This window comes from Balearica regulorum, chromosome 24 (assembly GCF_011004875.1).
Source record: "Balearica regulorum gibbericeps isolate bBalReg1 chromosome 24, bBalReg1.pri, whole genome shotgun sequence".
Taxonomy (NCBI): Eukaryota; Metazoa; Chordata; class Aves; order Gruiformes; family Gruidae; genus Balearica; species Balearica regulorum.
Window position 1 is genome coordinate 2951615 of NC_046207.1, and position 25890 is coordinate 2977504.

Here is a 25890-nt window from a genome sequence, read left to right on the forward strand (position 1 = left end):
GGTGAGGCTGGCAAAAATCCAGGCTCTGAACAAGTGGGACAAGCACCACGCTGTACAAACCCCCCTTTTCCTCCAGAAAGCATCCTCATCTCTGCCAGTCCAAACCGGCACTCGAAGCCCCTGCACATCCCATTCTCCCCAAGATGTGCTGTGCCATCCCCCTTTCCTGGCAGATGTGGGTTAGAAAAAGACTTCAGAGAGACTGAAGTTCTCCAATGAATTTCCCAGCCTGCTTATTAGGAGAGAAGGGAAAATTTCCAGGCTAGAAGTGTAAAAAGAAAATAAAAATCCCCAAATTGTATGTGTGTGTATATATATCTCTCTCTCTCCACAAACTGTATCTATAAATTATAATCCCAAACTCAGCCAAACCATCCACAAAAGGACAAGGAAATAGAGCCACTTGCACTGATGCAACCTGCCCATCGGTCTTGAAACCACTTATATCCCAACCCCTCTCCACCCAGTTCCCATTAAAAATCAACTTTCCAGACGCCAAGCTCATTGCATTACCGCTCCATACCACGGCAGCCTGTTCCAACAGCAACTAATTGCTAACAAGCTCATTACAAGACAAAAGCAGCAGGAGTGTAATGCTGGAATTTTTTTTTTTTGCCTGTCTGCAAAGTGAACAGCTGGCCACCAAACCTAGAGGACTAATCTAATTAAACAGTAACAAAAATACCTACATCAATGGCAAAAAAAAAAAAAAATCCCTTTCGCTCAGACATAAATGTTCCCTCCTCAAAGTTCATCAGAATTTTGTCAATTCTGAGACCGTTTCCGACCGTCGCACTCGCAGCGAGACCCAAGATTCACGATCTAAGCCCAGCTGGGTGCTGGGAGGAAAAAAAAATAATAACGTGAGGAGGCAAAGCAGATGTTGGCAAGGTAACCTTGGTGTAAGAACAAGGAGTCACGGGGGGTTGGAGTAAGGCTGCTGCTTTGGAGACGCGTTGTCCCAGCGAGGCTCACGCCAGAGCTACACCAGTTTTGCCAGAAAACTGAGGAATTGCATGATCCGATCTGGTGTTTGACACACAGATCTTCCTTTTTGCAAATTCTCCTACTCGGTCATTGCTGTTTGGTTTACGCTGTGTCATGCTGGACATCAGAGGTCCTACCTACCCCAAACACCCTCTGCCATGGACAACAGTGGAGAAGCAGGAGGGACATGGGATAACACCCATCCAAGCACAGCCTGGTCTATACACATTTGGGGTGAGCATGACCTTGAGTGCAGGGGAAGGACATCAGAGCGGTTTTCGACCCACCGTCCCTGCAGCTTGTCACTCCGCTGCGTCATGGTCCCCAAGGAGTTTGACTTTGAGCCCATGCTCACATGCAGGATGCAGGTAGAGTGAGGTGGAGCCCAAGACCATCCCCTCCATCTCAAGGCATAACAGAAAATCAGGGCAGAGATAACGAAATTATGAGCAAATCTACAACTGATCAGCCCAAGCCTGCTCCACCGCGAGAGAGACTCCAAAGCTCAAGCTGATCCATCATTGAAGTTCACGAGCAGCTAAATATTCACCTGCTTTATCACATCATAAGCAATTTGTTTTGCAAAGTTTATAGTCTTCCCTCAAGGGCCTGGGTTTTACAGCATTTGTTTAACCAGGATTTTGCAGGTCTGCAACAGCACCAGCTTGCTGCGTGGTTTGAGCTGGGGGTTTGCTCAGCTTTTGAACCAAGTCTTCCAACCATCGGCACCTCAACGCCCTGCCAGTCCACACAACAAGGACAGGAAAACATCCTCCTTCAAGTGTTTCCACACTAGCATTGGTACAACACCAAATAAAGCAATTTTTCAAGCACTAACTATGCACTAACTCCTGCATCATGGACACCCAGAGCTTCCAAACAACTCACTCAAGAGGCAGAGCATAAACTAACCCACGACATATCCCAGCCTGCTGCTCATCTTCTTCCAAAGCGGCGACACGTCTTCATCGTGATGTGCTTTAGCCTTATTATACACCAGCTTTTCTTCCACCCATTATTTAGTTGCCGCTGCATTTTATATTTAAAAGACAAGGAAGTATGAATTAGCAAATGAGCTCTGTGCATAATGCAATCAGCTTGCTACAGGCAGGCTGCATCCCCCCGCTCCGGCTGGGATCCCCGAATCAGCAGACAGGAGCCTGTTTTCTTGATGTCTAACATCAAAAGGGCATTGCCTTTCCCAACCCAGAGGAGAGCAAGATGAAAACCGAGCAAGTGTCAGACGAATGCTAACAAGCACTGATGTCTCAGGAACGACTTCTAAAACAAACAGGTTGCCAGATATCAAGTATTTTATCTGGGTTTTTCTTGCTCCTGTTTAGTTGCTGGGAAACCACCTCTTTTAAGGCATCTCAGTCCCTTTTGCACTTGCTTCTTGTTCCCCGACAGAAGTCAAAACTCTTGGCGTGAGTCCATCCAACGCCAGCGGGGAGGTGAGAAGAGACTGTGATCCTTCGGATGGGAAAATTAGAGGTGAAGACCCGACCACGGCACTGCCGCCCCTCTCGGTGCTAGGCTTAAGACCAAAAAGTCAGCAGTCCCACTAATAACCTGTCTTAACACAGCAGAAGGGCTTGCATTGTTGGCACCGATGGTTCGGTCTTCCCTTCATCTCCACTGGAGCTATCTTTAATAAGACAGGCAGGAAACGGAGGCCAAAGAAGCAAAACCACTTAAAAAAAGTGGAGGGGAACCAAAACAAAATGCAGTATTTCCCACGGGAAGTTGCTCAGGCTCGTGTGCCTGGCTGTATGGAAGGAGATCACACTATCCTGGTGCTTCTCGAGAAGGCTGGTTTCTCCAGAGTGACAAAGTAAGGATGTCTATTTATTATTTTTTTTCCATTTATTCATTTAACCCATCTGGTAGCTTCAACCATGCTCCTGGAGAGCATCCCCATTCACCCCTCGCAGTGGAGCATCCCTCATAGTAGCACCACAGCCAGGCTTGCTGCTGCTAAGAGCATCTTGAAAAGAAAAAAGAGCTGTTCTAGAACTTTTATTTCACCTTCTTAAAATTCTCCTCTTAGAAATGAGGCATTTAAACATTTTGGGTTAGTAGGCCACAGAAATCTCCGAGCAATACGACAACCTTACAGACCTCGAGCTCCCTTCCTCTCCCCTTGCACAAGCTGCCAAGAGTCACCCGCACGTTTCAAAGTTACTCCCATACTTTATTTCTCTCCTCCTTCCCCTTTAACACTCCTTTTTTCCCAAATCCATTCCCTTCTCACATCAACCTGGGAGACCCAGCTCGAGAGCTGACATCTCCATCAGCTGCAGGAGGTGAATCATCGTAGATCCGTTCCAACTCAACTATTCCATTTTAACATCTCAAAGTAGCCAACAGTGCCCTCAATTCTGACCTTCTCCCTAACAAGCAGGATAATTAATGAATCAAACATTCCCATTAACCCTATGCAACTGGTGGCTTCACACCCAGGTTCAGAAGCCCACGTCAATACCCACCTCCACCGCATGTTCTGGATTGCGGCAGGAACCGCCTATGTCAACCCAGGGGTTTAAGCAATGAGCTGAACCAGGGAGGGGAAGGGAAAAAGAGACAAGAGGAGACAGTGGGAAAGGATGGGGCTCGTGAGAGCTCAGCCAAAATGTAATTGCCATCGCAGAGATGCGGGCAATGAGGAGCTCCAGGCTCCTTTCCAAGGCTGGAGAGGATCCCAGCTGCCCCTGCCCTAGCGCTCATGTTAGGATAGGATGAAAGACTTTCTGTAGGGGCCCCTCTCTGTTTGGTTTTTTTTTCCTTATCACACAAAGTTTAATTTTCTCTTTGAAGCCAAGGGTTGTCTTCCATTTCCCTTACATATATGGTAACAGCTATGATTGTCTAGGGTGCTGTAAAGGAAAATCCTCCCCCTTTTCCGAGTCTTCCCTCCATCACTCGCTCCGGGACCGCGCTCAGCAGCGCGGGAACTCAGGCGCATCCCACCAGCACCTTCCCCGAGAGGCGATCACCACCCAAGACAGGATGACAAGCCAACAAGGAAGATCCCCAAAACACCGACGCCCACAATGCTAATAAAAAGGTAGACTGATGACTCAGCCAGGCTATGAAATGCAGAGAGGAGTGCATCGTGAGCTGTTTTTAATGTTTGGATAGCACAAATCCCACCACCCACAAACTCAGAGCTCTTCCCCAGCACTTGGCATCTTTCTGCCTGTCTTGTCTGACCGTCTGCAAACCTCTCCAGATGTTTCCAGCGCCAGGAGAGTTGTCGTAACAGATCAGAGCAGCTTATCACACCCACACAGCTTCTCTTTGTGCGAGGCAAAAAAACAAACCACCTTGGCAGGTCCTATTGGGATCTTAAAAAGAATCAAATATTTCCTACTAACTCCCACATTTCTCATCTCTAGCCCTTAAGCCGGTAACTTTTTTTAGGTGACCGCATCATTAACAATATGTACAGACATCACAAAATTATCCCAGGCTTTTGTTGCACCCAGCCAAACCCCCGGACCGTGTAATCCCACAGTACTCGATGTTCAAAGGCCAGCACTAAGGACACCCATGAAAACCTCTATTTTGGAGTGGATGCTTTTTAAATCTAAAAGTGCCTAATCCTTATACTTTCAAAGGAAAGCTTGGAGATCTCATCTCTAGCAATGCCCAAGCCAGAGGGCAAAACACAAATACTTAAAATCTTTAACCCTCTGAAAAAGATATTTTTATTAACCTTCAGCCAACTATCAGGATTTGTTCCCACTAAACCATTTGGTGCGTCTTCATGTGCAACAGCATCCTCTCCTGTGCTGATATACAGCAACTGCAATGGAGTTGCTTCGACCCAGTGTACCAGCCTGCGTAAAGCTACAAAACCTACAATTTATGGTGATGGATCTCATTCCCACACACGTATTATCCTTCCCAAGAGGTGGCAGATCTCAAATTCAGGAGTCACTCTAAATGAAACCTCCCCAACCTTGGGAAGGATGAGATGTGGTAGGGAAGAGGGACTTGTAATTTCACCATATCACCAACGCTACAACCAGTTACTTGATAATGATGGTTTAATTCAGTGGGAGTAGCAGGGCACTCGATCAAATTCTGTTGAAAAGAAATACCCTCTTGTGCAAAGTCAAAGCTGAACAGTTTGACTTTGTGAGTGAAAGGTCCTTTTTTTTTTCCCCCTTGAGATATTTATGTGAATACAAAACCCCATGGGTTACAAAACACTTGCACATCCCGCAGCTATAAATGCCCAGCAGCCAACGCAAAGAAACACCAGGAGTTGAGATGAAGCTTGTCCAAGCAGCAAGTCATGCTGTCACAGGACACTAATGAATTTATGGCACTTCCCTACCCAGCCAAGAACGTTCTTTGTACCTGCCTCCTTCAATGGCCTTGCTACGCAAGTGCCTTGGACACCTTGGTACATGCAATTAATTTAGCACAATTAATTTAGGACAAAAAAAGTTAAGCCAGGAGAATCGACTCAAGCAGTACAGTGATGGTGAATTGTCCATCGCTTGAAAAAAAAAAAAAAATCAAAGGCAAAGGCATGGCAGCACTCGGTCAAAAGGTTTGTGTTCAGTATTATGTGGAAAATACTGCTCAACCAACACAGCAACGTGGGGTGGCCTCGGGCAACCAAGTGGCAACACAGCCGATGCTCAAGAGCCAACCAGCAGCCAAAAATTGAGGATGACAACGGGAACAGGGCGATGGGAAACGCAGCGAGAGCAGCAGGGAGGCGATGGAAAGGAGAGGGAGGACCAGGGGAAGTCAGCTGAAGCGATGCGGAGCACCAAGGAAGGAGCCTTCTCCACAGGCTGTGCCAACCCAGGGACGCGCACGGGGCTCGGGAGCGGCTGGGAGCTTGCAAGCAGGAGGAAAAAAAAAACCCAGCCAACACAGGAGCATCCATCTGTCCTGTCTCTCTCCTCACTCCGCTTGCTGGCAATAAAGCCACGACAGAGCTTCTGCCCTCCAGCATCATGAAAACATATGATCTTAGAGTCACGAAGATCATACTTTTAATGCTTGGAAAATGCATTTTAATTATTTAATGAGAGCAGTGAGCAGAAACTGTGACACTGAAATAGCCTCCTACAACCACAAACCCATCCCTGTAAAGCAAGAAGCCATTATGTCGTCAAAAGATTGGGGACATTTGTGTCCCCAACCCCAGAACGGGAGGGGAAAGGGTGGTTCTGAAAGCAGGGAGGGCAGGAAGGACTGAGGATTAATCCTTCTAACCACATCTGGAGACCGATAAATCTGGACGGAGGGAAAGGATGCGGGAAATCAGAGCTATGTTCAATGCAGGGACAGAGAAGAGGAGGCAAAGTTTGTAAAGACCAAAAGCAAATGCACTTTTCAGACGAAAACCATCAGCCAGCTTTGCATGCACCCTTGACTCAACTGAAATATGTTGGTGGATACATGAGAGTGAGTGTCGATAACCGCTAATAAAACGCACAGCGCAGAATCTAGCTGCAGCCCTGGGTGCAATAAGTCATCCGAGACTTGTAGGAGGTTTCGACAGAGTATACGGATGCAGACATTATTAGAAACAGAATGATTGATGTGTTTGATATTGCGGAGCGTGTTGATTTTATGATGGTTTAGGTAGCTGGGATTATGCGCACGCAACGTCTGGATTTGTCACCTCATGCAGTAAATATTTTAAGTATTGTTTCGCAGTGAATAACTCGAGGCAGGGTGCTACCTTATGTTGAAAATACGCTCTCTGGAAGGAATGCATTTTTGCATTCAGCTAAGCATAAACTGCTTTAGAGACCAGGAGATGCTCAATTATCATCCAGTGCAGGAAATTAGCTGGTTATCTTCACTGGTACACTGCGAGCTGCTGCTCCAGCCCCAACCTCAACGCTGCCACATCCCACCGTTAGCAGCGCACATTTCCATGCATTATGCCAGGTAAGCGTAGCACAGAGGGGAGGAAAATAGAGGGTAAAGACTATTAATCCCTTCGAGAATCCATTGCTATTGCAAAATATTTGTTATAAAGCTGTATGCACCTGGAGGAACTATATAATACGTATTGGTGTGTTTTAGGGAACCTCTCAGGCTGCCTTCCTGCTGCAGAACAGCAAAAAACTCGCCTGTTTTTCCACTACTTTTGGAGGCATTTGGTAGTTTGTACAAAATTCAGCACGGAAGGAAGGTCTGAGAGACACGAAGCCCCACAGCACAAACCCAGGGGAGCAGGCTGGTGACTCAGGAGTGGGTGTCCCTACGCCCTCCCACGGGGTTGTGCAGGGAAAAGCAGCCCCAAGGGCTCGTTCCCATTCTCCGTGGTGCCACAGAGGTGTGTGAGCACATCTGCAGCTTACCTTGGGACCTAGCACCACCCACAGCATCTCCAATCCTCCTCAGCTCCCCACATGCAAAGACGGGAAACCCTCTCCCATAGCTCCGTCACACCAAGACGGGCACAGGGCAGGAGAGCAGGCAGGGAGGAGGAAGCAACAAGGAGGCAAAGACATTCCTTCTAACACTCAGCAAGGCCCCAGCTTCAGAAAAATTATATACGACAGTGAAGACACGCTCACAAGCCACGTTGCTTTCTAGACTGCAATGGGAAAGGACCATTAGACCTTCTCACCGGCCATCTCTATAACAGAGCCCATGAAATCTCTGCACAAGTGGTTACTTCCCTCCCAGCACCTTGAGAAAGGGCTGGTGAGAAAAGTCCACTGAAATTTCACTTGCAGTTTTGCAAGTGATTTCAGACGTGTTTTCCTGGATATTTTGGCCACTGTGTTTGCCCTCAGCAGAGCTGGAGATGACCACGTCTCTTCCCATCACCTGGTTAAAGGACAGTGAGGAAAGAGAGGGTTTTTCCTCTCTCACAAGCACACAAAGAAGGAATTTTTTCAAACATCCCATTCAAAAAAACAAGAGGCACAAAACGCCTAAGAGCTCCACAAAGTATCTCTCATTGACATTGCCACCTGGATGGAGAAAAGCCAAAGACTCCTGGTTGGAATCACAAGGAGCACAAGCCCAGAGGACCTCCTGCACCAACTCCCCATGACTTTGGATGAACCCTGAAGCATCACCCTACAAGAAACACAGTTTGGGTCCCCAGCCCCAAGCAGCAAGTCCTCTAAAAGACCACAAAAATCAAACGCAGCCCCGAGCAGCCCTACAGCACCGCACATGGAGATGTTTCCAGCAAGCCCTCAAGCCAGAGGGAGATGCTACTCAGCTTCACCCATTCTCCAACTGCTTGCAAAAAAATTCGACATCTCTGAACTCTGTGCTGGTTTTGAAGTAGTTTGTAGCTAACGGAACACAGCTCTAAGGTCAAGCTGCTGATGCTTTTGCTCCTGCCCATTGCTCAGACAGATTGGGGTCCTTCCGCAAGAGTGGGTTGGGAAGCACTGATGCATTAAGTCTAATAAAGCTACAGGATGAGGTTATTTATTTTTGTCAGTAGCATATGTCGGGAGCCTATAAAGATTTACATGCCCGCAATGAGATGCTTTTCAATCATAACATAAATTTATTACAAAATACGGAGTGAATTCCTTATCACAGGTTTTCCTTGGTTCCAGCCGTTGAAGTGGTTTTAAAAGGCAAAAAGAAAAAGAGAAAAAAAAACCCCAAACACTCAACAAACCAAATCACAAAGGTTTCAGTCTTTTCCAATCGTATTACGCAACTTTTCCCCCACACTGGCGACAGTAATTCCTGCTTGTGAATCACGGCTAATTGTATTATAATAGGCCATTCTTCTTGATTTAATATACCATACGAAAATCAGTATGTGAGCGAGTGTGGTCATAAGATTAGTAACAGCTCTAGTTCTTAATTTATGTTCACACTTTATTATTGAAAAATTTAAAGCTCAAGGGTGTTGAGGAGGATGTTTTGCTGGAGTTTGTTTTATTCCAGAAAGTAAATTACAAAATTAGGGGAGAGGGGAGTGGAACAATCAAAAACAAATTACAAATACCTGCTCCCACTGCATGAAATTACAGTGCTCAGGGTGAGGAAAGAAAAAAAAAATTTTTTTGGAAAAAAAACCCCAACAGAAGAAGAATTCCCAGAACTGCCTGAGAAGGAAGTGAATCGGCTGCGTTATCATGGAGGTTTGCAACACCAGGGTTCCCCACTTTCAGAAAGAGAGAAGAAAAGCATAGATAGATCAAGATTCCTGGGTGACTTTTGGCTGGGTTACGGAGTAGCAGAGAGAGAGGACTGGAAAAAGGAAAGGAAATTAGGGAAGGGTGAAAGAAGTGGTGACAACTGTAAGAAATGCGAGACCTAGCTGAAATGCAGGGGAAAAGGAGAATTGCAATCAAACGCAAGGGCAGAGGAGAGCAAAGGAAGAATAAATAAAAGCCCCACTGCTAAACCCTGGCCAAGCCTGCCGACGCGCTGCTAAGCCTTTTGGGCCTAGCACGTGTCTTTCGAGTTAAATTTTTATTTTTTAAGGCACGGACAATCTATTACAGGCAGGATTTCCCCAGCCAGCTTCAGGCCCCGCGCGCACATGGCAGTCACTGACCCTCAATGGGAAATAACGGCATCGCAGCATCCCTGCCCTGACGCCAGCATCCGCGCCGGGTGCTGGTGCTACCCGCCCATCGCTGCCAACCCCAGGCTGGCCTCTGCCTGCGTGGTCAGGGAACGGAGAACGTCACCTTGGATGGCATCAAGATGCAAAACTTCCGGCCAAGCAATAGCCCCATGCGGGGGCTGAGCCCTAACCAGGGATAAACGCATTTGCAATAATACCCCACGATATCACTCCAGCAGTTCTCCTCCATCCCGGCTCTGGAGGTGGAAAGCCTGCAGCCAGGATGGAAAAAGCAAGTCCAAAAGAAAAAGAAAGAAAAAAAAAAAATCAAAGACCTCATCCCAGCTCCAATTTGAGCCATCCCAGTGGGAAAAGCGACTGTTTCTGGAGGCGGCCCGGGATGCTGCAAAGCCCTTACTGCCCCGCATGACGCTCCAGCTGGGAACCAGCTCCGGCAGCCCAGGGATTTCAGGATAAATGACATTACCCCAAACTACACCCGGAGTAAAGGGCAAACCCCAGCAGCCTCTGGGGGATAACAGGCTCCCCACAGCCATTTTCATTAAACAAACTCTCGGCAGCATCTCACAAGTGCATGGGGGCAGCAGGGAGCCCAGGTCTGACTTATTCCCATCCTGCGGAAGACCTGGATTTCCGCTGTGCTCATTTAACCTCCCCACACCAGTTTCCTTTGGGACCTACATAACAATATGAGAATTATTATTCTTTGCCTTCTGTACGTATTAGTAGATGGTCGGCGGATCCTGAAGCAATTTGCAAATATTAATTAAGCCTTAGCAGAATCCCGGAGTGGTAGGTAACTGTAATTATGTCCCTAATTATATTAATTCTGCTGTAGGGCGGCAAGTAATTATTTGGAATCTATTATATAACTAAAACAAACCTATGTTGATGATTATATGTTTAGCATGCAACTAACTGGTATTTCGTTTCCTGACTGATGGCTTCAGCATAAAAGAAAAAAAAAAAAAAAAAAGCATGTAGAAAGAAAAAAATGCACAAGAAAGTCCTGCTAAAAATCCCTCCTCTGTTTCTGCAGTCCAATTCTCCTCTCCCAAGCACGCTCATCCCCCCCCCTCCACAAACGGCATGTCTGCACATCCCTACGCAAGCAAAGGGGTTTGGTCCTGTGCCCCAACCCAGGGACAAAAGAGGACCAGAAACTGGGAGCTGCTCAGACATTCCATGGTGGTAGTGGGAAAACCTCAGCTGACCCATTTTTTTCTTTCTTGCCTGAAATAACAGTTCCCATACTTTTCACCCCAAATACTTGCCCAGATTTTGTTAAAACCTTTCACTGCACAAAGTTTAAATAAACACTTGCTTGCATCTGGACCCAGGTCTAGTGGTTGCAAAGCACGGGATACAAAGGATTCAGGAGCAGGTACCAGCACGAGCATAACCCAGCCCTGTTCTTCCCAAATTCGGTGGGCCAAGAAGTTGCAATCCCACCTCCGTTTACAGCCACGCAATCCATAGCACAACTATTCTCCACCAGTCCAGCAAGGAGCCCGAATGCAAAGTTCTCCTCCAGCTGCAGACCAGCTTCTGGCCAAACCCAGAGGAAAAATGACCCAAGTGCAGATTCCCACACCAGAAAGACATTTCGTCTTCAAAGATACCCTCCACACCAAGCACTGGCAGTGCAGCGCTACCCAGAAATAAAGACCGAGGGGCTGTAAAACCATAAAATATAAAGAACCTTCCTTTTTTTCCCTAAGTTAGCAAGCCAGAGCAGGTCTCCCACATCCTACAGAGCCTGAAGAGCTCACGGCAAGAGCCCGGGCGGCACATCTCCACGTCAGCTTGAAAAATTTCGCCGTGGCCTTCCCAGCGTGGTGTATTGATGGAGCTCGGAGATGTCAGTGCTGACCCAGCAGCGAGACGCGTTCCTCAGATCAGTTTTATGCCAGCCTTTAAAACCCAATGCCATTTTTCAAATTTAAAAAAAAAAGGCAAAAATCAGAGAAGCTTTACTGGACCAAATTGATTATCCACAAGACAGTAAAGGATTGTTCCCCGCAGCCTGTTCTTGATAGCCTGTCTCCGGTAGACGACCAATTAAGCAAGTTTCTATCCATCCTCACCCTCGAATCTTCTCAGTCCGTATTTCTCTGCTCCATCCCAAACATCCTCATTAGAGGCTACATCCTCAAAGAGCCACATCCTGCTCCCACAGCCACCCCTGGCCTGGACAACCTACACAGCTCCTTTGGTCCTGCCTCATAAATCAATCCCTGTTCGTACCTCTCTTATTGCCATTACCCTGCACGGTCTCCTCAGTTTGTCAATTTTTTTTTTTTTCTTTCAAGGAGATGCTCCAAAAGTAGAGGGTGGAAAAATGTACTTTTGTTGCAATTGTGTACTATCTTCCTCACGTCTGGAAGGATACTGGTGTGCACTGTGTTGAAAGGTACCAGTAATGTCTCTATCTAAAATATATTTAAGTAAGAATTGTCTAAAAACATTCTAACAGAAGAGTTTTCAAAGCATCTCCATTTTCCGGTGGAAAATTATCAAAGGGTTCAGCTTCGACTGAACCTTAAGGTTCTACACTTAAGGAGAAGATGAAAAGTCAAGAAGATGACACCAAACCAAAATGTCTTCAGAGAGTTTTACATCACGAAAAGTTCTAACATCATACCTATTAAAAAAAAAAAAAATTCAAACTAAGTCCTCCAGGAGATGGGAGGTCTGAACTTCAACCAGACCTAATCCACCTCCTGAAAGCCAGAAGCGGGAAGGAGGACCAGCCCCTTCTGAAACAAGACACACACCTTCTCCACGCCCGATGCCAAGAAGTGCAAAGTGCTTTGGCAGACGGCCACGCTGATGAAGATTAGCACATCGAAGGGCTAATTCCAACTCCAAGGAACCATAAACAGCAATGAAAACGGCAACCCCTCCGCACCAACTTGTGTCACTGTCAAGCCAATTTTAATTCCCTCCCAGTCCCTGGACTGTCCTCCCGCTCCCAGCACCGTCCCCACCTCCTCTCTCAGCTAACCCCTTGCCATCCTTCCACTCAAACGTCGCAGCAAACAGCCCTTACAAATTCAGCTGCAGCACCAAGGCGACATTTGTCCGCTGGTGCTCTGCTGATGCGGTCTATCAACCCCATGAGACAAGATAAATTAGGCTATTTGCAGCAAAAAAAATAACAATAAAAAGGACGAAGGCACCCACATTCCAGCCACATCCCATTTCGGGCTCCTAAATCACACAGATGCGATAATAAAAAGCCCTGCAGAGCTGCTGGCTACCACCGAAGGAACCGTCTCTCCGCAAGCATTAACCTCCCAAATTAAATAAGGTGAGAGAAGAAGCCCGTGACCCCAGATCACGCACGCTGCCCAGCTTTTCTTGCTCCCTGGATTTATTTGGGATCTCCCGAACTCTCCAGAGCAGAGGTGCTCTGGAAGGGCTGGTGCAGCTCCAGCCAGGGAACGCTCCTTGGTCCCTGCCCTCTTCTCCAGCAGCTTGATGCCCACCTCACGGCCAGGCGGGATCCAGAAATTAAGCGTCCATCTCCGAGCCAGCTCGTCTCAATTTTCATTCCCCAGCCTAATGGCAGTCACAATCACCTCAACAACCAACTCTGAAGGAAAACAAGAATATCTAACTTCAGTACAGGGACCAAATGACCCAAACACACACTAAATCACCCCAAACCCCTCTTCGAAGCCAGCCCATCTTTCACAGCGAGCATCATTTTAGGCAGCACCTAGTACAGCTCAGTCCTAATTTCTCCCTGGATTCTTTGACACTAACTAACACAAAATTAGTAATATTGCTTCATGCCGCTGCAGTCTGGTGAGGAGAGCGTGGACTTGGCACTGCTGCTTTAACGAGCGAGACTGAATCCAACTGGCTCCACTCGTAGCTCCCTTAAATGGCAGTTGTACAAACCGGGAGCATATTTAAAGCTTCAGCCCCACATCAGCATAATTAAGCGCAACCCACTTCCCTTCCAAAAGCAATAGTAACAGCAAGCCAGATTTAAGTTGTGTTTGGAACTGGCGCTAAAATAAAATTAAATAATGAAAATCAAAAGATAACAGAATAGGGGTCTAAAAAGGAATTCGGTAAAACAGTCTGTTTGTAGCTGAGTGAGCAAAATCCCCAAACAAACCAACCCACATGTGCACAGCGAAATTACTGTGCAATTAGTTATGGTGGGGCTAAATACGGTGCTTACAGCTACTCCGAGCCTCAGTCCATCCGAGCTGGCGGCGCAGCTCTTACCGTCCACAGTCACAGCAAAACCCGATGCGAACCCAATGCTGGAAGTGTCTCATTAATTTAGTTTGACGAGTGTCAGCTTCGCCCTGGACGCAGCTGATTATCTGATAGGGAAAGAGCAAAATAACATCCCTCCACCCCAGCATTCAGGAATATTTTTAAAAATGCACTTTCCTGCAGCAAAGCAGCACCCAGGTCTCTGTTCAACTGCTACCTCATAAAGTCCTTGTTTGGGGAATAAATAAAAATGTTTTAAAAAAAATAAATGGTGAGCAAATAAAACCGCTAACAGGTATTGACTGCAGAGCCTTCGAAGCGGTCCCATAAATCACAGCCTTCACCAGGGCTTGTTTCACCGAGGTGCGGCGAGGACGGAGACGGAAAGCTGCCACCCCTCCCCGCAAAGCCCGTCTCTTCCCCTTCCAACGGGCAGGTCACGAGCTACGGTGTCCCAGGCAGAGCCACGGGTGACAAGTTTTATTTGGGAAGTTATTAAATCGGGATGAGGTAATTAGGTCATAAATCTTACACCCGTGAGATGTATTAATAACGTTCTCAGAAAAAAATAAAAGAAAAAAAAAATAAATCAATAAGCACAGGACAGGACAACCGAGATAAATATTTTGGAAGCAAAGAGAGCTCGGTGGAATAAATCAACACCCAAATTCAAGCGATGCAGAGCAAAGCAATTGTCCACTTAATCCTGATACTCAGTTACAGATAGATGGGGCCATTCCTGCAAGGGAAAGCAAATACCATCTTTAATCATTAAACCGCCCGGTTCTGACAGGTTTACACTAGGAACTGGGAGAAGTTTCTGAAGGACACCAACTGCTGAACAGCTGCTTCCCGTAAAGTCTCTGACTCAAGGCGACAGCGGAGCACGTGCATAACCATCACCTCGTGCAACGGCCAAGCTTTTAGGTCCAGCCTATGGAAATAAGTAAACCCACATGCATTAACCGAGGGGTACGAGTCTCCGTCTCGCCCATACACAACCGCCCTCATCCAGCTGGAAAGCGCTGGACACAGCCGACAAAACCCACCTCGCACAGGCAAGAGAGTAATTCAAAACCGAGTGCTCGTTAATAAGCTAAACACGCCCGACTAAATCATTTTACTCCTGCGGCACCGAGTTCCAAAAATCTGTGCAAGTCCCCTATACTGGGGAATAAAAAAAAGCGGTGCTACCCACACATGTTGGTTTTGCCGTGCTTCTTCTCAAGCGGCCCTTTGCTTTTTCACGTTACAGAAGTGCGACTGCCACTGTACCCTAACGGTATAAACAAAGCGAGGTTGAAAGGAGAGGCGCTCTCTTGGACGAGATGAGTTGGAAAGAATAAAAGGAGACCGGCGCTCTCATCCAGAGCCTTTTCTTCTGCTTCAGATCTAAGGAAGGACTTGTTTGCTCAAAATCAAGTCAGGTTTGGTCTTTTGTTTTTCGGGGTTTTTTTACTCCATGAAAGATATAACCCTGCAAGTATTACCTCGCTCTTGCCTTTTGAGACAGAAAATGCTCTTTGAGCGCCCGAGCAGGTATAAAAAAACCTGCAAAACACTCTTTACACTATCATTTATTCAGTTTGCGTTTGATCTTTTTCACCTGCTTTGCTTCACATCTGCGTCCAGTTCAAACAACACAATTTTCTTGCCCCTCCTTGGTGTTATTTCCTCCCAGCTCAGAAGAAAAGCAGAAGCTTCAAGTAGCCCAGACCCAAAGGGATGCCTGGAGCTGCCCAACTCTCAACCCTGGCAGCAAACCCCAAGCCCTGAGTTTGGTCCCAGACCGCAGGCAGCGAGGTGTCCCCGCGGCGAGCTCTCCGGACACGCGCCAGACCCTGGAGAAGTTGTTTCCAGCATCTCCCCAAGAAACATCTCTCTTCAGTACGGATTCACAGGTGGAAAAGCTCCTCGGCTTTTACTCAAGGACAACGCAGAGGTCACTCTCTTTTGCTTTAAAACAGAGAGGAGGAAGGATGTGCCGTGACGGAGGGAGTTGGCACTAACCCCCCCCCCCACCCTGCTTCGTGCAGCAGCGCGGTGCAGGGAAGGCAGATCCAGGTGCTTCCCCTGGGACGGAGGGCTCCCGTCTCCCTCCACCCCGGTGTGTCCGCCCCTGGGGCCACACACCCTTTGCGATGGGAAATAAGAGGAAAGTTCCCCTGTATTTTTCCTATTTCCTCAGCTGAGCAATTCCACGCAACAGCGTAGGTCTGAGAGGAGAGATGGGGAGCGCTTCCTCTGCGCCCCGGGCCAGGTCGCAGCGTGCCGTGAGCTCCCAGCAAGACTCTCAGGGCTGCCGCAACCCCATCTCCTTCCCTCGCACCCTCGAGAGGCGGCTTTTCGGATCTGTGCTGGACGATTGGAGAAGACCGTGTTCGTGAGCCCTCCAGGGTGGTACGAAATGGTGCTGCAGAGCATTTTAGGAACCAGTTCCATCAAACGGTCTGCCCTTAACTCCGGCACCGCTCCCCACAGCAGCCTTTGCCAAGGCCAAAACAGCGCTCCAGGCTTGATGCTTCTTGGGACAACGTGAATCACGTCGCCTTGCTCAGCGCGACTTGGAACAAGAGTTCATCGAAACCTGCATTCGGGCCCTACCGATGACTAGCAAACATCATCACACTTGTAAACCGGGGAACTGGAAGAGTAAGGCGGCTTTTCACAGCCCAGAGGCCGAGTGTCTGTTTCTGCCTATTACTCCCAAATTTCCTTATGCCACTGCACTGGTTTGCAGACTTGTCCTGCTAGGAATGGCCTGTCTCCACATGATATTTTATTTATTTTTTTCTAAGTGTGCCACTTCTGCTCATCTTTGCAGCAGCATATGCTAACTCAACAGTCCTGGGCAGCTCACTTCATCCCGCAGGGAATTTCTCTCTCCTCCCCTTTACAATTTAGCAGCCAGATAAGACTGATGTGACAAGTCCAACGAGACAATTTCTTTTGATTTTAGGTATGCATCTCAGGCAGCACTTACAGAAGAGGGAATTCAACTCCTCCGGCGTGCGGAGCAGCAACAGCTCAAACTAGTTATCTCTCCCTACAGACACCAGCACCACTATCAGCAGCAAGAGTATTTAATCACAGCGTATACCTCTCTCTCCTGGATATCTGCAGAGATTAGAAGAGCAGAATATTCCAGCACAATAAACATCCAGCTGCTATCAATGAAGTACGAAAGGGTCATTCAAAAGAGTCTGGTTTCAGCTCTCATTTAGAGCTATTGCGATTCAGTATCTCCTCTTACCGCGCTATAGCTCGCAAACAGTCCCAGGGGAATTTTTTCAAGCAGAGATACTCTTGGTGTTTTGCAAAACAGTGCCCTAACTTCAGGGGTTTGATCCCATCGCAGAGTCCACGGGGAAACTCCTTCCCGGTGCATCAGCGCTCCCACAAAGGGGGCTGGGGGCCTTCTGGAAGGCAAAGGCTGCAGCTCCAATTAGCGGAGCTCATCATTTGCAAACCAAATCACGCCGCACAACACCACACAGCTGCGCGGGGTGCAACTCAACTAACCCACGAGGAATTCGCTGGGCAGCAAAAGGAGCAGGCAGCAGATTAAATGCCCCACGCCGACCCCTGGCAGGGAGCCCGGGAGGGACCCGGCTGCCAGCCCCCACCGGCGCGATGGAGCAGAGCTAAGCCTAAGCCTGCATCCGCAGCCAGAGTTCACCTGGGGAAACTTTGCTTCCCAGCTGGAGATGGAAAAAGTCGAGCTGCAACTATGTTGGAAGCAACAGGGAAAATGGGACTGAAGTAGCTGGGATGGCTGCAGCATTTTATTTACTTATTTATTAGTAAAAAATAAGGGGGCAGCGAGCCCCGCACCACCCACTGCTGATGGCCAGAGTTACCCTTTAAAACAGAAACCATCCCCTTTGGTGCAGAGGAGGAATAAGCATTCAGGGGACCAGCTTCGTGGGCAGAGATCTGCCGGGGAGCTCCTGCCAGGGGGCTGCAACCAGAACTGGGGGGTGCTGGGGCCGTGGGTTGCCCAGCCCGGGGATGCCGCACCCCGGCCGTGCCCACGCACCGCCCCCGAAACGCTCCAAAGTAGCGGCACGATCGCGACCGTGGGAAAAACACGCACCCGGCGCCGGACCGGCACGGAGGGTGGCTGGGGGGGGGGGGGGGGGGGACGGGGGACCCGGGCCGAGGGGAACCGGGGGCTTCGCCGGGCTCACTCACCGCGGAGAAGTTGTGGGGCCCGCAGAGCTCGCCGCGGTACTTGCAGGAGAGCAGCATGTCCTCCAGCTGGTGGCCCAGGCGGTCCATGAAGTCAGCGCTGATGCCCTCGTAGTGTCGGGGGGGCAAAAAGAGGCGAAAATCGGCCAGTTTGGCGAACCACCGCAACCGCGCTTCGTCTCCGCGCAGCAGCTCGGTGAGCAGCGGGCGGGCGGTGCGGTTGGGCAGCAGCAGCCCCAGCCAGTGACCCGCGTAGTAAAGATCCCCCTTGGAGAGACGGGGGAAGCGGAGCGGGTTGTTGTTACAAAGGGTGACGGCGGGGAAGGGCAGCTGGCGGCTCCACTCGGTTCGCACCTGGGTGTGCGAGGGGAAGGAGAGCCAGTGCAGGAGGCGGTTGGAGGACCAGGAGAGCAGGAAGCCCAGCGCGGTGCAGAAGGCCAGCACCCACAGCGCCCGCCGCGGCAGCGCCGCCCGCCGCGAGCACATGTGCCGCAGCCCGTGCAGCCGCGTGCGCAGCGGCGGCGTCCGGCGCCCCCGCGCCATGGGCGCTCCCCGCCGCCGCCGCCGCCGCCCCGGGATCAGTGCGAGCAGCGCCGCGCCATGCCGGGTACCGCCGGTACCAGCGCCGCGGCCGGCAGCGGCCCCGAGCGGTTGGGGGAACCGCCGCGGGCAAACCGCCGCGCCGGCACCGAGCTCTCCGCCGGGCAGCAGTTCCGGCAGCGCGGCATGCCGGGCCCCGCTGGTGCTGCTGCCGCTGCCGCTGCTGCTGCCGTTGCTGCCGCCGCCGCCGCCGCCGCCGCCTCCCCCCCCGCGCCGCGGGGCGGCCGCACCCCGCGGGGGGCAACGGGGCGGCCCTGCCCGCGAACCGCCGGCCGAGCCTCCCGCCTGGCCGGCCGCGCTGCTCACATGCTGCGGCGCCGCTCCCGCTTCCCCCCCCGCCTCGTCTCCCCCCCGCTCCTCGCCGGCACCGGGCGCCGCCCGCGGGAGCAGAGAAGGGCTCGGCGCGCCCCGGGCACCGGCGGGCTGCCCCGCAACCCCCCGGGCTTCCCCCGCCCCGACCCTCCCGGTACCACCGGACTCGCTCCCGGGACCTCCGGTCCTCCCCGACACCAACCGCCTTCCCAGCCCCGGCGGTCGCTCCGCGGGGCGAGCGCTGCGGGACACCCCCCCCCACCACCACCACCACCCCCGGCCCGGGCGGCCGCCTAGCCCCGCTCCGCGCTCCGCCGGCCCCGGCCCGCTCTCATGCTGCCCCGGCCGGGATGCCGCTGCCCTGCGTTCCCCCGGGGAAAGCCGTCCGCGGGCGAGGAGGAGGAGGAGGAGGAGGAGGAGGAGGAGGAGGAGGAGGAGGAGGAGCGGGGCGAAGCTTTGCCGAGGTGCAAGTCCCGGCTGCGGCGGCGAGCCCCGCCGCTCGGCGCCAGCCGCGCTCGGGAGGCGGAGGGAGGGATGCTCGGCCCCGATCGCGCCGTTGCTTCACTGGAGTAGCCCCCTCCTCCTCCTCCTCCCCCCCCCCGTTTATCCCCCGGCAGAGCAGGGGGGAGCGCGGCCTTGCTCCCAGCTCCCGGGACCGCCGCTGGCCTTGGCCGCGGTTTGGGGAGCCCTCTCTCCCCCTCTCTCCCTCCCTCTCCCTCCCTCCTCCAGCCGGAGTTTGTTATTCTGCTTTTCAGCATCCCCGGGGGAAAACATGATATCACCGAGAGAAGCAAAGCCTCTAGAAATACGGGCAAGGTTTGCAGCCTGCTGTTTGTAGCGGTTGTTTTCTGGGGAAAGTGGTTGATTGTTTTGGGGGGGGGTTGTTGCTTTTTGCTTTCCGTAGCAAAGCTGCTCTACGCTCCTCCGCTTCCATGAAAGACGAGTAGATGCATGGAGAAATGCATTCAGCGAAGCATCACCCTCCCTCCAACCCTCGCTACCCATTTGCCGGTGTCACACCGAAGCCCAGAGAGCCCTTGGGGGGACAGAGGGCTCATCTTGCCCTGCATCGGACACATAAAACAAAGCCCCTTTTACCCAACACCTTTACGAGACAGCAATAACTTGCGATATATGTTGGCATCTCATCCGGTTTGCTTAGCTCTGATCTCTGAAAAGCAGCTCGCTGTTACCTTCGTTTTGATTTCAAATACATCCAAGAAGCATTCCTATAATTGTGTCCAATTAAGCTATAAGTGGCAATAACTGCTTTAAATCCCCTCTGACTTTTTTTTTCCCCCTCTGAATTTGTTTTCCATGTGCATTTTGATCTGTTGTGTATTTTTACCCAATAGATGGAGCCGTTACAGCCTGGTTATCTCCAGCTGCTTTCGGAGAGTTTCTTTTTTTTTTTTTTTTTTTTTCCTGTGGAGAAGCTGCAAACGTGCAGCAAAGCCCAGCAAACCCCAAAATCCCACTCCTGGCCCTGGGGCCATGGGGAAAAAAATGTGTTTGAGGGGCCCTGAGCTTGTGCCCCCATTCCCCGTGCTGGAGTCGGTGGCAGCAGTGATTTGCACGAACCCGTCGATGTGGGCTCGGCTTTACTCCATCAGTTTACTTTGATGATTTGCAGTGCCCTTGCTCGCGGCGTACTTGTGCCCGTGCTCTGCAGGAGTTTTACCATTTTTTAACATGGCTCCTAAGTGTCAAATCCTGTTCAAACCCAGAAAGATGGCTGAGATTTTTCTTAAACCAAATGGGAAAAGGCCAGAAGTTACTCCAGTCGTTACGACGTGATACCTAGGAGCTCCCGTTGAGCTCTCAGCCTGGTTTCACAGCAGATCGCAGCTTTTTTTTCAGCCGCCTGTTGAAATCAGTGGGAGTTTTTCCCCTTGGCTCGCTCACAGGATAATAACCATCTGAACCGCTTTGCCACGAGGCGGTCTGAGATTGTTATACCTGTGATATATTGACACAAACCCGAGGAAATAAAAAGTGCCTGACTATAAACATCCTCAAATACTCCCTCTCCCACAAACCTCATCGCTACCTTGCGGCAAAGACAGTTTCGGACGGTGCCAGGTTCTCTGGCAGCTCCTGGGCTCCGGGTTGTGCCTGGCTGGAGAAATGCAGCGCAGCCCCAGACTTTGTCCACTTGCTAATTTTCAACCTCTTCCCTTTCTCTAAAGGGTTTTTCACTTGGCTTTTTTCACGTGGGGGTAGCTTGGCAAAAGGGGATTGTAAAGGAAAGAATAGCAGGTTTGCGTGGAAAGCTGCATTTTTCCCTTCGATGTGCCCACTCCAAATTATCTGCTCAAATCTCCCTGCCTGATTTATCATAGGGAAGTAACTTTTCTTAATTTAAAAAAAAAAAAAAAAACCAAAGCTGATGATAAACAGGAGTAAGACCGACTTCATCCTGAGCTGAATGAAAACTTTATGAAGATAAACCAGACAAAACCTGACTGTAAAACTCAAAGCCTGCATCAGCCGGTGCGATGTCTCGCCCTGCCCGGCCACCCACCATCTCCATTTTCAAGGTATTTGCGAAAGCAGCTCCCGTTACCCGCTCACCCTGTGCACTTGCTTCATCAGAGTCCCGGTTAATTCTTCAGGCAGCCAGAGCAGCTTAAAAGCTTATTGGGCTTAATGCATGGAAGAAATAATAGAGCTGGAATCAATAAATATTGCTTATTAGTCAACAAGTCAGTTGTAGAATTATCCCTTGGGGTGGGTGAGTTTGCTACTTCTGTTGGAGAACAGAGTTTGGATGGAAAGAAAACGGTATGGGAGAAATTCAGTGAACCATTTTGGGTGAATCCTGCCATTCTCCCCCCCCCCCAAGATGTAACCTGCATGCTCCCAAAAGGTACAGAAAAAACAAATATTCGGAAGTTTTTCTAAACCAAAAGCATTGCCTTCTTTCAAAACTTCATTTTCACTTCAAACATCAACTCAGGTTAAGACAAAAAGGATTAAATGAAAGCTTTAAAACCCCTGGAAAGTAAATCATAATACTTTGTTCCAGCTGTACCCTTTTGTTATTATTTAATTCATCCCATAAGGAGCAAAAGGAGTGAAAGATCAACCCCCAACTCTTTTCCCTCCGGACTCGCAGCGTGACTGGCAAACAGAAAAACCCACAAAACCCCCCATTTGCCAGAGCCCTGCAACCCCCAGGGAGGGCGAGACGCTGAGTTAAAAGCTCGGGTCCATAAACGTGAATTTGGTGAAAGAGTTGCCGAGGTGGCGGGGCTCGGCTCGCAGGGCTGCAGCTTCCCTCCAGCCCTGTGTGAGTGCATCCCAGGGGATTTACGGCATTTATTCCGTTGCTCAGTTCTTCGAAGCAATGCCTGGGTGGGTGAGTGGGCAGCAGATTTATCCCCGGCTCGACAGCACCTACGGGTTGGTAGTAACACCGTGAGCGTACCCAGGATGCGGATCAGCTTCGCAAAAGCTGTGATATCATCTGGTTTATAGCGGTTTTTAGTCCCTAAAAGCAGGAGGCGAGATTACAGGGATGGGGCTCAAAGGGTGCAGGACCCCGCTCTCCACCTTGCAGCGTTGGGTTTTGTGCTCTCAAAGCCCCTGAAAGATGAAGGGCTTGATTTTAACTCTCAGGAGCTCAAACCAAGGAGGCTGGTTGTCCCCGGGCAGGAGGTTCAAGTCACCGTTGGTCGGGAAAGGGATCCCACTTTCCCTGCACAGAAGCATCCCCCGGAGCCAGCGGAGATGCTGGTGCAGAAAGCAAAGGCTGAGCACAGCTGGGCACCGCTGGCTGGCAGGGCAGCCCGCAAAGCTGCCGGCTTTGCTGGGATGTGATTTGGGCAGCGAGACACAACGAGCCGCCGCGGTGGGGCAGATCTAATGTTGCAGCCCAGCAGGTTGGCGTATCTTAGAGAAAAATGAGCGCGCTCCTCTGTTGTGTTCTGCAAACACCAATTTTTTCAGAATAATTCTCTGCTTTGCCTAACTGCTGCAAGAACAATTCCTGCTGAAGCCACCATGTTATGAGAAAGTCATAAAACACTTGGAAATAGGGGTTTCCATGGAAGCTACCATCTCAGCCTTAATTCTATTACTGCTGCCTCAGATCCCATAGTACGTGACAAACCCACCCCAGTGCGATCCGAGACCAGCGCAGCTTTGGGGAACCTGCAGGGTGCTGCCACCCCACTAACAACGCCTTTATTCCAAAGGGGCGGTTGTTTTCTTTGGTTTTATTTTCCTTGAAAGTAAATTATTGAGCTTCCAGCTGTGAAATTCTTCAAATTAATTGAGGATTCTCAGAGCAGAACCCTCCTAGGTACAGCCCTGCACTACATCTGTTACAGGGATTTTTCTGGGTCTGCAGTGTTGTGCGTTTTTAATGTAGGGAGGTGAAATATTTGATCCATAACGAAATACTGAAGGCACATAAATAACACGTCAGTAGCCTATTTCTTAATCTGCTGCACGCATTAGAGCATCAGTAGAGTAATGAAATGGTTTGCGTTTTACAACTCTGCTTTCAGATCCAGAATTAGGGAAACTTTGGATATCTCATTTTCCGTGCCTTGTGTGCGTACTAAAAAAAAAAACAAAACCCGAGAGAGATCAAACAAATGCCCAAGTGAGTAAAGATGCTGCTGCTCTTTTGGGGATTACGCTGGGACTCGCAGCGTGTGAAAAGCAAATAAAAGTGGGGTTTTCTAGGGTTATGCAGGAGGTTGCTAAGGATTAATTAGAAAGACTTTAGGAGCAGCCACATCTCGGCTGGGGTGGGGGACCCGGCTGTGACATCCCCCGTAGAGATGTCACATTTGCCTTTCACGTGGGGAGTCGCCCATCCCCGCACATTTGAAAGGATTTCCTCCTCCTTCATCCCAGGTTTTTGGAGGGGACATGGGGACACGTGGCTGGACAGGGCTGGTCCGCGGGTTTGACGTGCGTTTAAAAAACAACCGTAGGTTTTCAAAGGTCCTACGCAATGCCACGCACAACAGGGCTGTCCCGTGTCCTCTAATTAGCTGAGTCTAGTTAAATTGGCATTTCCTGACATAACCATTATTCACTAACTTTTCTTAAAAGAACAAAATGGCAAAATATATATATATATATGCCTGTGTATATATATTTCTTCTGCAGGTAGACGAGAGGAATGATTTTAATCTATTTTAAACTTCTCTCAGCTGGCATCCTCCCAATTACCTCCCTTTTTTTTTTCCCTTCTGTTTTTCATTTCGCCACTGAAGAAAAGAGGAGGGAGTGAAACAAATGAAAATACCTCTGGATTTCTTAAGAACTAATTTTAACAGAAATTCTTTTGAGCAAATTAAAAAGCAAAGTTCTCACAGCCTCTTAATATCAGTAAGCTCCTTTTCTGTTGCACTTCATAAATCTGTCGTCAACGATGAGGCACCTTGTACCTCCCGGTACCCTGGTCACGAAGGAACGTGGGGACAACCCGCCTCCGTGCATTTTGGTGGCCATGTGGCCACCATCCTGCTGGCCAAAGCTCTCAGGGCTGACCAGGAGCCTCCCCTCCATCACTGGGTAGCCCCAACGCTTGGCCGGCTGCAAAGTTTTAGCTCAGCCCCGGTGATGCATCGTGTGGTCGTGCTGGGCAGGAGAGGGTCAGGCAGCACCCTGCGAGTTGGAGCAAATCACTGCTCCTCTGTCTGGGGGACTGTAAGAAAATGGAGAGAGATAAATGGCAAAAGAGGTGCTGGCACCCAGTACTCGAGCTTTTGGTATGCTTCTCTCACATTAACTGGCCCTGCCAGAGTTATCCTGGATCCATCCAGCCCACCACAAAGCACAGAGATGAGAAAAGAGAAAGCAATGCCTTTAAAAAGGAGCCCTGCAAGACTGGAGGAAGGGGAGGGATGCACGAGACATGGCCAGAGACTGGAGAAATTATTCCATCTTCAGAAGGACAAAAAAGAAAATTGAATATTATCTCCATTTTGGAGGGAGAACCTGTGTCTCTGAACTTCAGAGCCTTGGGGCGGCTCTTCACAAAGTGGTGCTGCAGCCAGATTTTTTGTGTTGTCATTTCTTTTTCTTTTTTTTTCTTCCCCCCCTGTATATAAAGGGCTGAAGTTTGCTTGGTGTCGCCTGGCATTTTGCTGGGTGAGCTCCTGCTATTTTAGCTCACGTCTTTATTTCTGATGGGCTGTGCAGCGCGGGAGCAGGAGCGACGTTGCTGCTTCACTTGGGTGTTTAATCACGCTCCAAAGCTTTTTACTGCTTTGTGTACACCGCCACAGGAGACATTCTGGCTTAATTAAAAAAGAATCTAGGGAAAGGAAAAAAAACTCTAAGCTTGCTTTACTATTCAAATCTGTGTAATTCGGTGCTTTGGTCCTGGGCTGTGTGGCCATGAGCTGATCCATGCGGGGATTAGATGTCACCTACACCTTCATATGTCGTAGGATGCAATAGTGGGAAGCGTGGGAGGGAGATCCCGGCTCCCCTGTCTTGGGGGGATAATTCTGGATACTATGTGGGCATAAGGCTGGAGTGTGAAAGTGGGTCTGGAGGCTCCTCTGAACCTCACCTGGCCTCAAATGTCGCATCCCAAGGAGCAATAGCACCTGGAAAATGGGAACCTGGAGCTCCCCGGCAGACATTTGGGGCTGGACGTGGCACCAGCACACCAGCCGCTGCGGTCACACCAGGGCCAGGAGGAGTTCCTGGTGAATATTTCATGTCACCTCCTCTGTCTGGAGAGAAAATTCGCCTGCTGTCTTAATTCCACCCTTCCTGTCTCTGCTGAACCCTTTTATTCTCAAGCTAAATTTACTGGACCTAGCAAATACAGAGGAAAGCTGCTCTGTGTTTAGATGCTGAAGGGGACTGAAAATTATATCTCTCCCAGGGAATTTTGCTTCTAAATCAAGTTAAGGGAGCAATTTCTTAAGTTAATATTTATTCTTTGTCTTTCCTAGGTATTTGAAGACTCTTCTGGGAGCCAGGTGGGAAATAGCCCTTTCTCCTCTTAAACCTGTTGCTATTATTTC

At 49.7% G+C, this 25890-nt stretch overlaps 1 protein-coding gene across 4 annotated transcripts in view; it reads right to left on the bottom strand.

The window, feature by feature from the left end:
• Positions 1-25890, bottom strand: part of ASIC2 (acid sensing ion channel subunit 2) — a 498112-nt gene that overhangs the window by 84182 nt on the left and 388040 nt on the right. Inside the window, exon 1 of one of the 4 annotated variants that reach the window (XM_075775306.1) lies at positions 17978-19005. The exons of 2 other annotated variants lie outside the window; for them this stretch is intronic. In XM_075775306.1, coding sequence (XP_075631421.1) covers positions 17978-18517 — 540 coding nt within the window. In that variant the 5' untranslated portion in view covers positions 18518-19005. Of the gene's footprint in view, positions 1-17977; positions 19006-25890 lie in introns of those variants that run through there. One more of the 4 variants, XM_075775305.1, reaches the window with a different exon arrangement.